This window comes from Pongo abelii, chromosome X, assembly GCF_028885655.2.
Source record: "Pongo abelii isolate AG06213 chromosome X, NHGRI_mPonAbe1-v2.0_pri, whole genome shotgun sequence".
Lineage (NCBI taxonomy): Eukaryota > Metazoa > Chordata > Mammalia > Primates > Hominidae > Pongo > Pongo abelii.
In genome coordinates, this window is record NC_072008.2 from 130,589,970 (window position 1) to 130,604,478 (window position 14,509).

Below are 14,509 nucleotides of genomic sequence, written 5' to 3' on the forward strand. Positions count from 1 at the left end.
CTGAAAGGGCTTACATGTGCCAGGCACTGTTCTTGGTGCTGAGATACAGCCATGAACAAAATTGTTAATTCTTTGAACTAGTGAATTTTAATCATGAATAATGATTATGATGGTAACAATGGTAATATTAATGATAATATTTAACATTTATAGGCTACTTACTATATTTCAGGCACTACTCCATGTGCTTTACTTATATTAACTCATTTAATTCTTATAACAATCCTATGCTATAGGTACGATTTTAAGCCTATTTTACAGATGAGGAAGTGGAGACCTGAAAAGGTTAAGTAACTTGCCCAAGGAAACATGCCTAATAAGTGGCAGAGGTCTGGAAAATCTGTGTTAATAACTATTGAACTATACTGTCTTACTTCCATGCCAAATTGATATGCCATTGTTTATTCTATTAAAAAAGACAGTCCTTGAAATAACTGAAATGTTCCACTTTTGCTGATGAAATGAATAAATATACAACAGAATCAAACAAGTTTCAGAATATGTAACAAAATTTTGATATGGGAGTGGCCATAATAATAAATTTAAATAGAAAATTAGTATTAAACATGGTATAAACCTCAATAAAGAGCTTGCTATTATTTGAGTTTGTTTATACCAAGGGTTAGGGCTTGTATCTAAAACATCTCTCTATATAGTAAAAGTTAATAGAAAATAACCCATATAAAAGTTTATCTCATAATTGAGCAAGACCATTTTAAAGGGACTCTAATGTATTTAAACTTTTTATATTATTCCTTGTTTTCAATCATATATGAAAATCATGTTTGAGTTGTAGAACTTTCTCATCCTTCGCCTCCATCCCTTCAGCAGTATTTCTCATTACAGGTAACTACAAACCAAATAAACACACATGTTGGGTTATCCTGAAATGTCTGAGATAAAAGACACAGTATTGATATTATAGGGTAATATAATCCATGTTAAATAGAAGCATTGTTCAAATATATTCAGCTTGTGTGATGAAAATATAAAAGAGAGAATCATGAACATCAGCACAGGCTATAATCCTATACTGTTTACATCATCAGTGACCTCCCTACAAAATATAGCCGTTTATTTACTTACCATCCACTGGTCTATGATGCCCACACAAACTCATTATGTGAACTTTTGGATTATTCTCATTTTAGATAAATGGGAATCAACCAAATGTACTTTATTACTTATAAGAAAGTCTAAGTCTCTTTTTATCTGCCACTCAAAATCGTATTCATTGTCTCTTAGTGGGTAAATCTGCTTCAAATAGGTAACTGGGGTAAACCTGAAAATAATTTACTAGGGATATACTTGGATAGACTTTGTTTTCTACAATGACATTCTATTCATTCTAGGAATAGTGCTGCCACAAAATACACACATTTCTTAAGTCAGTTTACATTTTAGACTGCAGAACCACTCAAGAAAGTAAATTAATATTCAGTCACAATAAAATGCCATCCAGAAAAATCAATACAATTTGCTACCAAATGAGGGTGACTTTAATCAGGGTGACTCAAGAACAGCAACATTTTTCCTAAAAGTGGAAAGAGCACCTTATAACTGCTCTCTGCTTTACTTTTCAAGACATAGTAACCACACAATTTTGCAGTCATTTACCTAGTGAAATAAGAATACATTTTTTGGTCACAGTGTAAAAATCTGAATTCTTGGGAAGAAATTATGTACTGAATTTTCTGATAGCTTCCAAATAACTGGAGCTTTAATGAAATTGCTACCTGAAAATTCCGTAGCAATATTATTGTTTAACTGTAATTTAAGAAGCTATTGTAGATTGGTACTTATGACTTCTAATGGGAAAACCATAACAACCTTTTAATTGAAGGGAAAATGGTTAACTACAGTAATTGCGATCAATAAGACTGTGTTAGTAATATAAATATTTCTTCTCAAAGAGCATTCCTTACTCTCCTCAGCAGTATTTAAGGTTAGGAAGTAAAAAAAAAAAAAAAAAAGAAGAAAATCAATTTGTTATAATACTAAGCTTAGGTCCAAATTTGCACATGCCATAATCGAGAGAAAAACCCCATTCCCACCACAAGCAAAACAAGACTTTGATTAAGAACAAAACTGAGGCATGACAAAAAGGACTTACCAATCACATAGGCTAGTAACAAGGCCAAAGTCACTGTGATTGCAGTGGCGCTCAATGCTGTGCACTTCCAGTTGCAGCACCTGTAAGGTTTGTTAAAGGTAAAGGCAGGTCGGGAAAAGGTGCTTCGAGGAAGAGGCCTGGGAGGGGGCGAGTACACGGTATTGGATGTCAGAGGGTAGTTCTGACTGGCTGCACTGAAGATCGCAGAGGAACCAGATCCATGTTTGAACAGGAAATGCCTGTGAAAAGGAAACACAAGTTTGGGCTATAAAAACCAAAGCCAGTTGCTACAAAAACACAAACTCCATTAATTTCAAACAATCATGCTGTAGCCGAGCTCAAGAGAACTGGATGGAGCTCAGCAACATTTTCATATATCTAAGAGATAATTCTAAATTTTCCTTGTTGTTCTCTCTCTTTTCTTTGTCTTTTTTTTTTTCTTTTTTCATCTAGACCTTTAAGAAACAGGCCTTGTGTTCCCCGATTTGCTGGCTAGTGAGTGCTAACATTCCACATTTGGTGTTACACACTACACCCTTCCCTTTCATTAAATATTATCATCAAGAGTTGATTCAAAAACAGAGATGCATCATTAGGCATTTTGATCATTAGAATGGCCTAGACACCAGTGTTTGAGATTATCCTCACTACCAAACTTTAGAGACTAGCTTCACAGTCATATTTTCATTCAACATTTTATTATAAAAATTATCAAATATACAGCCAAGTTGAAAGAATGTTATAACATTACTCACTAACTAGATTCCAGTTAGTATTTGACTGAATTCACTTTGTCACATACTTATTCATTTCTCCATTCTTCTCTCCATCCGTCAATTTTTAGTTTTTTGTTTTGTTTTGTTACTGTTTTTGTTTGTTTGTTTGGTTTTGTTTTGAGATGGAATCTCGCTCTGTCACCAGGATGGAGTGCAATGGCGTGATCTCGGCTCACTGCAACCTCCATCTCCCAGGTTCAAGCAATTCTCCTGCCTCAGCCTCCTGAATAGCTGGGACTACAGTGCGCGCCACCATGCCCAGCTACTTTTTGTACTTTTGGTAGAGATGAGGTTTCACCATGTTGGCCAGGATGGTCTCCATCTCTTGACCTAGTGATCCGCCCGCCTAGCCTCCCGAAGTGCTGGGATTACAGGCGTGAGCAGCTGCGCCCGGCCAGTTTTTAGTTTTTAAGCATTTTGAAGTATGATGCATACATCAGTACACTTCCCTTCATATATTTTAACTCACATATTATTAGCTAGTTTGATATTTTTACAAATTTTAATGTAAAATTTATGCACAATAAAATGTGCAGTTTTATGTGCACATTTGCTGAGATTTGACAAATGCTGTCACCTATGCAACCCAAACCCCTATCAAGATGTATAACATTCCCATCAAGACAAGAAGTTCTCTTCTGTCTTTTCTAGGTAAATCCCTATTTCTATTCCCAGAGAAAACCACTATTCTGCATTTTTTTTCCACCATACACTTGTTTTGCCTCTTGTAGAACTTCATGCAAATGGAGTCAAGCTACTGTCATGTTTGAATTACTAAAGAATGATTACTGAGTGTTCATGACTATTGTAATATGGGCATTTTGTAAACAGTAGTAATGTATTCACATGGAGGGAGTTGCCAAAAACAAATAAATAAATAAACAAAATTACATATACTTCTTTTATACTTATACAACAAATAAATAAAAGTACTTTTATACTTGCTAAGTGCCAAGTGTTGTGCTGAACACTCATTAGTATCTCATTTGCTCTTTACTCTTATGAAATAGTCTATAATATTATTCTCATTGTGCATTTATAGAAATGGAGACTAAAAGAGGTTAAACAACTTGCCCAAATTCACCTAGCAAGTGAAGGACAGAGCCAGAATCAGAATCTAGGTCACTTGGGGTTCCAAAGTCCTTAATCTTTTTTTTTTTTTTTTTTTTGAGACAGAGTCTCGCTGTCACCCAGGCTGTAGTGCAGTGGCACGATCTCACTCACTGCACTCCAGCCTGTAACTTCCAGATCTCACTGCACTCCAGCCTGTAACTCCAGCTCACTGTAACTTCCACCTCCTGGGTTCAAGCAATTCTCCTGCCTCAGCCTCCCAAGTAGCTGAGACCACAGGCTGCCGCCCTGCCTGACTAATTTTTTGTATTTTAGTAGAGACGGGGTTTCACCATGTTGCCCAGACTGGTCTTGAGCTCCTGAGCTCAGGCAATCCACCTACCTCAGCCTCCTAAAGTGCTAGGATTACAGGCATGAGCCACTGTGCCCGGCCAATCATTTTTTATAAACTTTTTTCTTTTCTTTTTTATCTTTAATTGACATATATAACAATTGTATATATTTATGGGGTCCATATGAGACAGGAATAATATAGGGTGGTTGCAGGAGAATAAAAAAATTCCAGGCAGCAGTTTCACATGATTAGAGGCTATGGGCTATTAAGACCCTGAAAAATAGGATTTGGACCAAGCTGGCTAAGACTGACTGGACCTAACATGGTGCGAGATTTGACCTAGGTTTCACCTCAGACTTCATTATATCCTCATTAACATACTAAATCACGCAACCCACCAGCACCACGACAGTTCCAGAAATACCCATGTTTGGTGTAAAAATGGGTGGCACCACAGTTCCGATAAATCTCCACCTTTTTACAGGAATTTTCATGAATATTCTACCCCTTGAATAAACAAACCCCAGAAGGTAGCAGCTCCAAACCCCCTTGTGGGTGATTCTCTCTTGAGTACACTTATATTCCCTTTTCTTGAGTGTGTACATTTCCCTTTGCAATAAATGTCCACACTTTCACTATTTTCCAACTTGTCTTTGAGTTCATTCTTGCAACAGTGTCAAGAGCCTGGACACCAGCTGTGGCCAAGATCCCGCCAGCATTTGGGGACTTCCCCCAGCCTACCAGCATCACATAGTATTGTTTCAATACATATACATGTAGAGTGAGCAGATCAGGGTAATTAGCATATTCATCGCCTTGACCAAAGTCTTTAATCTTCAGCAGTCTACCGTACTATCTGGGGCAGTAAAATAACAAAACACATTCGAGTGCTACATTTTAATGTACAACAAAAAATTTCACTAAGCATAAAGCCAACATCACCTTGTACATGTAACGTGTGCACAAATGCATAAATTACTAACATTATTTTAAGACTGACTTCTAGCTTCCATATCTAAAGAACAAAAGCATATGTATTTAAAGGGATAAAAAAAACCCTGTATGAATGTTAACGGAAAATACCCACAATAGAGAATTTTGCTTCAGTATCATGAGGTTAAAAATGTTTTAAAGGACTGGGTTGCTGAGGGGAGTACAGATTCACAGGTCTTTCTGGAGGGCAATTTGGCATTACGTATCAAATGACTTTAAAAATGCCTATTCTTTGATGCAATAATTATGGCTATAGAAATTTTTCCTCAGGAAATGATGTGTATGACAATGCATATAAGAAGCCATTCATTGCAGTGTTATTTATGATAGCAAAAAATAAACATCTAAATGCCCAGTAATTGCTATTTCATTAAATAAATTATTTTATAAACACATAATATAGTACTACACAATCATTACAAATTGTGTGGCAAATGACTGTCTATTCACTGGGAAAAGTGTTTACAGATATTACCAAGTGAAAAAAGGCAGGCTTCAAAAGAGTATGGGCAACATTATTCAATTTTTAAAGGAAAAAAAGTACATATGTTCACAGGAAAATAATAATTTATGTTACCTTTGTATGGTAGGGGTATTTTCTGAACTTTTCTGCCTTGAGCTTGTATTGATTTTGTAACTAAGATAAAAAAAAGATTCATGAGTATTAGGGAGTGGAAAACATTTACAGGATAACACCAACCACAGGAATAGTTGGTTCCATTTAAGTTAATGTGATTTACTGAGCGCCTAGATGGGCCAGGCTCCAAGTTAGGCACTTTGTCTCCAATTTTGATCCTTATATGTCTGTGAAGTTGATACTATTATCCTAATCTTCTAGATGACTGAACTGAGTCCCAAAGAGGTTTAGTAGGAGTAGAGTGGTGATAATAGTAATTATTATAATAATGTTAGTAAGAGATAACATTTGAGTGATCATTTTTGACAGGCATTGCTCTAAATACTTCACAAAGTATAATATTTAATCTTCATAACAACTTTATTACAGTCGATATCTCTATTTTACAGATGAGACGATCTAAGCACAGAGAGGTTAAGTCACTTTTCCATGGCCCCACAGCTAGTAATTGATTAAACTGAGTTTAAACTCAGACCCAGGCAGTCTGGCTGCAGAGCCACTGCTCTCATACAATATACTATAACATAGTGTATTGTTTGTGATGGGAATACAGGCCTGTTGAGGCATAGAATAAGGATGCTTTGTGTTGAATTTGGCATGAGGATGATGTTTAATTGAGCCACACTATTACGTTCCTTTTCTGACTAATAGCAAGAATGTGAGAATGGTGGCTACAGAATCACAGAGTTGGAAGGGACCCTCAGAAATCATCTAGTAGCCCATCCCTCTCATTTTGATGTTAGGGAAACTGAGGCCAAGAGAATGAAACTTTCTTACTTAAAAATAACATAGCTAGCTAATAGGCATGGATGAAACTGAAATGTGGGGCTTCCAAAATAGTGTATTTACATTACCCCATGCTACTTGACAACCACAGTCTTCACCAGATTAGCATCAGGTTCTAATCATCTGGGTTAACTGACCTGGGCCCAACAAATACTATCGGTTCAAACAGTACTACATAATACACATCTATTCTTCGGTATGTCAAATGTTCTTCTAGTAAATTTTAAAGACTGTCTTAACTATTTTGGAAGAATGGGTAAGCATTACAAAGAAATCACCCTTTAGTTGATGAGAACCTAAAAGAGTTACTACTGCTTCTAAAGGCACCTAATTTATCCCCAGAATGAAGAAACAAAATAAAAATAATAATAAGATTATGTATATTTTAATGAATAAGTGACTCTTAGTTGTCCTCTTTTCATTTGATTGCGCTGTTACTTTAAGGCTTTTAAATAACCTCCACTGCACCATAAAAAGATGAATTTCTTTTTTAATGTCTGCTTAACTCTCCCAGACTGTTTTTTTCCCCTTTGACCATTTCATTTACTAGTGAGCAAGAAGTGTAGCACTATATAGGCAGTGTAGTGATGTAGCCTCCCTACCTCCCCACTCCTGCCCTGTGGTTACTTTGGAGGTGACAAAATGTCACATATTACGGATTCGATACAGCAACACTCTGTTATGGTCCTATGGGATAAAGGAGAAACCCAGCAGAATGAGGTTCCTTTACTTCATGTTTGGAGATAAAATCTTCAATCTTTTGCATATTTATGAAGGAGAATAATTGGATTTTTGAGACAATGTAAGTGTTCCAATATGTTGGATATTGATTTGGTTTGGTATAATATTAAGAGGCAGAAGGAAGGAAAAAAAAAAAGACAGAGAATTGTTGGCTATTATGACGGCAATTACAAGCAATAATCAATATCCTTGAGCCCTGTAATTTCATCCTGATGTACACCAAAGGATTTCCAAATGCAGTTTCATAAGTAAAATATTACAGCATAATGAATAAATTCAACAGTTGCAGCAGAACAACATTTAAACTAATTTTTATTTGAGTGGAATCCAAATCACAGTTCTCAATGAGGGTAGATAATAAAATGAGTTCATGTACTAAGGTTCTTGTTTTCCTATTAACAAGCTCAGATTAAGATTCTGTGCTGAAAGTGATCTATACTTTGTTGTGCACCATGAAAAAGAGCAATGCAAATGATGTGTTTTGTCATAGGCTTTGCAGTCCATTGTTGGAAAGTCAAACTAGTGCCTAAATGTGTTTTCATAGTCCCTGAAAGAAGCAGGAGCATAAAGACAAATGCTCAGTGCTAGATGTTAGCTATGTGCTCATAAAATCAGATCATCTGTCTAAGCACATTGCTTTTCCCTGGGGACCTGAGGATATACTAAAATGTTGCTATCAATTTCATACAATTGGGTTTTTTTCCACAGAGCAAATGATAAAAAGGCAGTTCAAGAGTTTACGTGTAAGTAGTACTCTTCTTTGCATCTGTTTTAATATTCAAATTCAAATTTAAAAAGGAAAGGCAAGATATTACCAAAAGGAAATGGGCTTATAAAGAAATTGAAAAAAAATCTTCAAGAATGATGAGACCCAGTGGTGGTAAATGGGAATATAATAAATGCCCCTGTAAGGATTTTAAAATCATCTATAAAAATGGGGAAAATGTGCTCTCTATTTTTAAACCCCTCATACTACATAATTCTGAGGGTATCTGCTAGCACTAAACAATGTGATTTAATGTGGCACTTAAAATTCTATAGGAAACAGACAGAAATCTATGACTTTCTAACAACAGATGCATAAATAACCAATGATTTTTTTCTTTTACATCTTGTAAACATTCTTATGAGACACATATCTAAACCTATATTCCCTTAGCTATAAGCATCTGACTCATTTTTGTACCCAGAAGAAGGAATTCAACTTGCTTCCAGTAGAAGCTGAGGTTGGGTTTTTAAAAACAAGAAGACTAGAAGTTAATAGGACCAAACCCTATTTGGATAGCATAGTAGAATTTAGGTATTTTTCCTTTAAAAACAAATTATAAAATGAATTTTTATTGTGATAAAAAGCATATGGCATAAAATTTCGCATGTTAAATTTTTTTAGTGTATAGTTCAGTAATGTTAAGTATTATTGACATGGTTATAGAACAGATCTCTGGAACTTTTACTCCTTGCAAATCTGAAACACTATGTATAGCCCCATTAAACAATTATTCTTTCTATCCTCTTCCAAGCAACCACCATTCTCCTATTTGTTTCTATGATTTTGACTACTTTACATACTTCATATAAGGGGAATCATACAGTATTTGTGTTTTTGTGATTTATTTCACTTAACATAATGTCCTCCAAGTTCATCCATGTTGTAGCATTTGACAGGATTTCCCTCATTTTTAGGCCAAATAATATTCTTTTGTATGTATGTACCATATTTTGTTTATCTATTCATCCACTGATGGACACTTAGGTTGCTTCCACCTGTTGGCTATTGTGAATAGTGCTTCTGTAAACATAGAAGGTGTGCAAATATCTCTTTGAGATCTGCTTTCATTTCTTTTGGATAAATACCTAGAAGTAGGATTGCTGGATCATACAGTAGTTCTATTTTTACTTTTTGGAGGAACTTCCATACTGTTTTCCATAGCGGTTTCTACTTTACAATGCCACCAACCATGTACAAGGGTTCCAATTTCTCCACATCCTCACCAATACTTGTAATTTTCCTTCTTCTTCTTTTTTTTAATAGTAATGATTCTAATGCGTGTGAGGTGATATCTCATTGTGGTTTTGATTTGCATGTCTCTGATGAATAGGGATTTTGAACATCTTTTCTTTTCTTTTTTTTTTTTTTGGAGATGGAGTTTTGTTCTGTCGCCCAGGCTGGAGGGCAGTGGCGCGATCTCGGCTCACTGCAACCTCCGCCTCCCAGGTTCAGGTGATTCTCCTGCTTCAGACTCCCGAGTGGTTGGGACTACAGGTGCCTGCCACCATGCCCAGCTAATTTTTGTATTTTTAGTAGAGACGGGGTTTCACCATGTTGGCCAGGGTGGTCTTGAACTCCTGACCTCAAGTGATCTGCCCACCTCGGCCTCCCAAAGTGTTGGGATGACAGGCGTGAGACACCGCACCCGCCCTTGAACATCTTTTCATACGCTTTTCGGCATTTGTATATCACTTTTGCTTAAATGACTATTCATAGGTATTTATTCTCATGCCTCCAAAAAACACAAGAAAATGCCATGCTGGGTCAGCCCCATTTTCTTCTCTAACAAGAATACTTAGTGTTGTTTTGTGGAAAAGAGTCATTACTGGCAAAGATATCAACCTCAACATCTCTACTAACAACTATATAAAGGAGAATTTCATTTTATTTGCCCTGTGATTCTTTCTTTCAAATACTAAGCCACCTCTGTCCACATATTGCTTCTAAACCTCGGATGCCAAGTGTTGATAAAAATTCTATGCTCCGTCCACATCGTCCATAATTTTAAGAGCTTTTAAATGAATTTCTGGATACCTATCTAAGCTTTAATTATCCTAGGCTTAAGTCTTAGTTCTATAATATATTCTCAAATAGAAATACTCTCTAGTCTAGATCGTTACTATCGTGATTTGCAAAATTTTTTTTTTTTTTTGAGACGGAGTTTCGCTCTTGTTGCCCAGGCTGGAGTGTAATGGCGTGATCTCGGCTCACTGCAACCTCCACCTCCTGGGTTCAAGCAATTCTCCTGCCTCAGCCTCCCGAGTAGCTGGGATTACAGGCATGTGGCACCATGCCCGGCTAATTTTGTATTTTTGGTGGAGATGGGGTTTCTCCGTGTTGGTCAGGCTGTTCTCGAACTCCCACCCTCAGGTGATCTGCCTGCCTCGGCCTCCCAAAGTGCTGGGATTACAGGCGTGAGCCACCATGCCCGGCCGGGAGATCCTTTTTAAACCTTTCAGTGGTTATCATCCCTTCTCCTCTTTTATTCAGAAGCAATATCTGCCCTATCTGGTCAACTATCTCTGGATTGCATATTCCTTGAGGACAGGAAACAGTCTTAATTTCTAGGTACATTGTCTCTTACTTCAGAGGTACTCGATGAATACATATTGATTTGTATGATGCCTTTGCTTCTTCTAAATGGGTCTTGAATCACTATGCAGAAGGAACAAAGGTTGGGTAGTCTCAGGTAAGTGTTCTATTTGAGGGCAAATATTTCTTGGCTTGTTGAATGTAAAAACAACTATACGCGCTCATTTCATTTTCACATAATCTAAAATAAATAAATCAAAGAAAGAGTTGATTCACATTTCATGTCTTCTTGTGAGATATTTTAGTAATGAAAGAATTACTATTAATAAATATACTAGTAATTTAAAGATAATTGCTGTTAATGATAATGGCAACATCACTGTCCATTTACTGAACATCTATTATGTGCCAGGTACTCTGCTAAAGTACTTTATGTGCTTTTTCTCACTGAATCCTCACCATAATCCTATCAGGTAGATGATATTATCTGCATTTCATAGGTGAGGAGGCTGGGGATCAGATATTAGGATTAGATAAATTTCATCAGATTACACAATTGGTAAAAGGCAGAATTGGGAATCAACTTCAGTTTTGTTGATTGCTAGAATGTAAGCTACATGAAAGTAGAAATGCCTATCTTATTTATTACTGTATCTTCAGTGCTTAAAATGGTGCATAATAAACAGCAGGCACTCAATAATATTTTAAAATCCATGCGTGAATAATAAAACCCATTTACTTAACAACTGTGTACATATTAGCCTACAATATCACTCATAATATTAATCATTAAGGTAACACGATCTTCTTAATTCACCTGATCATCTGATATTTCTCTTCTCAAAGATGAATACATATAAACTTCATATTTCACTGAATATGTTTTTATGGAATTTGTTTTCAACTCTTAAAATTACAGAAATGATCAAATGATATCAGGAGGATACATACTTATCATCATTGTGAAAGTGAGGTAATTGTCATGGCTCCCAGCTTAGAATGTGGGGGACATCAGAAAAGTTTCATGCAGTACTGTACTGGACTTTCCCATGTCAATTAATATAAACATAAATATAAATTAAATATAACTAAATATAAATTCAACATTCTGTAACAGGATGTTTAGAGATAAATTGAAAGTAGGAGTAATGGCATAGATGCATAAATGGTATAGAAAGAATATACTACATATTTTACAATGTTTGATCAAGTTGCTTTAGTAGACCTCAAAACTAATTAAAATAAATAATTAATGCTTCTCTTCATAATAATGCCCTTTCAAGTCACCCTTTCATTCTCCTTCTCCAAGTTAGATCCATGTTCTGTTAACCCAACTTTAATTTAAAATTTGATATTAAAAAACTCTATATCAGTTGAAGGGTAAATACCAAATTAATATTTTCTATTAATGCAAATGTTCCTGTATTAAAAGGCTCAGGCCAATGTATAAAAATTATTTACTTAGATAAGTAAGCTTATCATATTTTCATTCTCTTTATATTTAATACTAATTTAGGTTTTGAGATAATGGTGTGGAAGCTATAATCCTTTTAAACTACAAAATAATGTGGAAAGCTATTGGTAGGTGAGCTTATCAATCCTCTTACAATTTCATACATTTTCCCTATGGAGGAATAATGGAATGCCACCCTATAGTTTTCAGTAGTTCATTCCCTAACAGAGACTAATCAAAATGGGAACAAACAGGTGACACAGGAAATACTTGTGACTATACATTTAAAAGTAAATCAGACTCTAAATTTCCTAGGACTTAAAAAAAAAGAAAACCCTTCATTTTGTAAAGAAACTCAATTACATTTCCCTTTGCTGAAAGTCAGTTCCCAATTTTACTCAACAGAGAAACCGATGATTTTATAAAATTGATCTTCATTGGTTACTTGGATTATTATGGTTATTTTTTTCTTTATACAGGAGGAGGTAGTGGGCAGAGTATTATACACTTTTATTACCTCTTTTTTCATCTTTTCTTTTCTTTTTCTTTTCTTTTCTTTCTTCTTTCTTTCTTTTTGAGACGCAGTTTCACTCTTGTTGCCCAGGCTGGAGTGCAATGGCGTGATCTCGGCTCACTGCAACCTCCACCTCCCGGGTTCAAGCGATTCTCCTGCCTCAGACTCCTGTTCATCTTCATTTTCTACAGACATGTATGTTCCTGGTTTATTTTACGAGCCAGTTGACATGATACAGTTTCTGTATCATTTATTTTTATTGAGTTATAATGTACCTCAATAAGGACATCTTATATAAAAAAAGTTTCAAATTAATTACAAAGAAGTACAAGAAGGACAGAGCCTAAGAGTTTCTCACTAAACACTTCAGGTTGAAAATCTAGATCATTATGCTAATGCAACTTTTGAAGGATCTTGATCAACATTTGGCTTTTATCAGCTTTTATTTCTTTGAAAGACTTATTCATACATGTACATTAAAGGTAAGAATATTTTATAATGTCATAAAATAACATAAGAAATGCCACTCAAATCAGTCCCTTAATCTATCCAGCATAACATTTTTCTTCTCTAAAGAACAAGCTGGCGAAACACATGACTGTCCTTTGAAATAGCCTCAAAATAAAACAGATAGCCAGAAGCAGAGACTGCTTCTCACCAACATCCATGTTCTCCTCTCTTCCTGGGCACACAAATAGACTACAATTTCCCAACCACCATTTTCGTTAGGTGTGGTCCTGCGACTGAGTTCTGGCTAATGAAATGTAAAGTGTGAGCAAAAGTGATGTTTGACACTTCAAGGCTTGACCCCTAAAACTTTCCACCCATGATCCCCAATCTCCTTCCTCATCCACTGGCTAGAAAAAAGCAGACCCAAATATGGAAGAAGCCTAGTACAATCGTTACAGGTAAATAGGCATGAGTGGGGCAGGAGAGGGCTCTCCCTATCACCCACTAGAAATGTCCATTGATGGTTCAGCAATTATTGCATTGCCTTTTAAACAGTGACAAATTGGCAGCTGGTGCCATTTCCTGATAGTCCACACCTGTTAACATCAAAATGTTAATTGAATGTAGGCCCCAAGGAGAGGCAACTTCCTGGACATGCACATGAAGAGACAAAAATAGCGAAGTATGATCCTCCAGGTACACGCCACTGGAAAAGGAAAGAAAGCCTCAGATGGGCATGTGTATAACTCCCTAAACACACTGGGTGTGCTCAATTCCAAATGGTAAGGAACGCACTGAGTATGCAGGAAGCCCACCCTAAGGGTAGAATCATGGGAAAGAGACGAGCCTATAAAGCCCTAGGATCAAAGTTAAAGGCACCTTTTTTTTTGCTCTCTTTTCTCCCTTGGACCTTCAGGTGCCCCCTTGAGTCTCCTCCAAGTAAATTTTCCTTTCTTTCCGTTCTGAAGACTTTTAAAATAAACTTCCACTCCTGCTCTGAAACTTGCCTCAGTCTCTTTTTCTGCTTTATGCCCCTCAGTTGAATTCTTTCTTCTGAGGAGGCAGGCACTGAAGTTGCTACGGACCCATATGGATATGCTGCTGGTCAGGGTAACTCAGATCTCTTCCACTGGTAACACATTCATTCCATGGAATATTATGCAGTCAGAAAATCCAAAGAATTGGTAACCACATAAGCATATTAGATATGTAGATCATTGTCTCTCAGCACAGAGACCTAGACAGGACATCCATGATCTCCCTATACCCACTCCCCACTGCCTGCAGCCATAGTTAATTGGACCAGAATTGGATAACCAAACTTAGAGGCAATTGTATTC

General features: G+C 36.2%; 1 protein-coding gene across 11 annotated transcripts in view; it reads right to left on the reverse strand.

Moving 5' to 3' along the window:
• Positions 1–14,509, reverse strand: part of TENM1 (teneurin transmembrane protein 1) — an 841,958-nt gene that overhangs the window by 331,055 nt on the left and 496,394 nt on the right. For all 11 annotated transcript variants that reach the window (XM_009235231.2, XM_002832080.2, XM_054545040.1 and 8 more), the window contains one exon: positions 2,114–2,352. In XM_009235231.2, the coding sequence (XP_009233506.2) occupies positions 2,114–2,352 (239 nt within the window). The remainder of the gene's footprint in view (positions 1–2,113; positions 2,353–14,509) is intronic.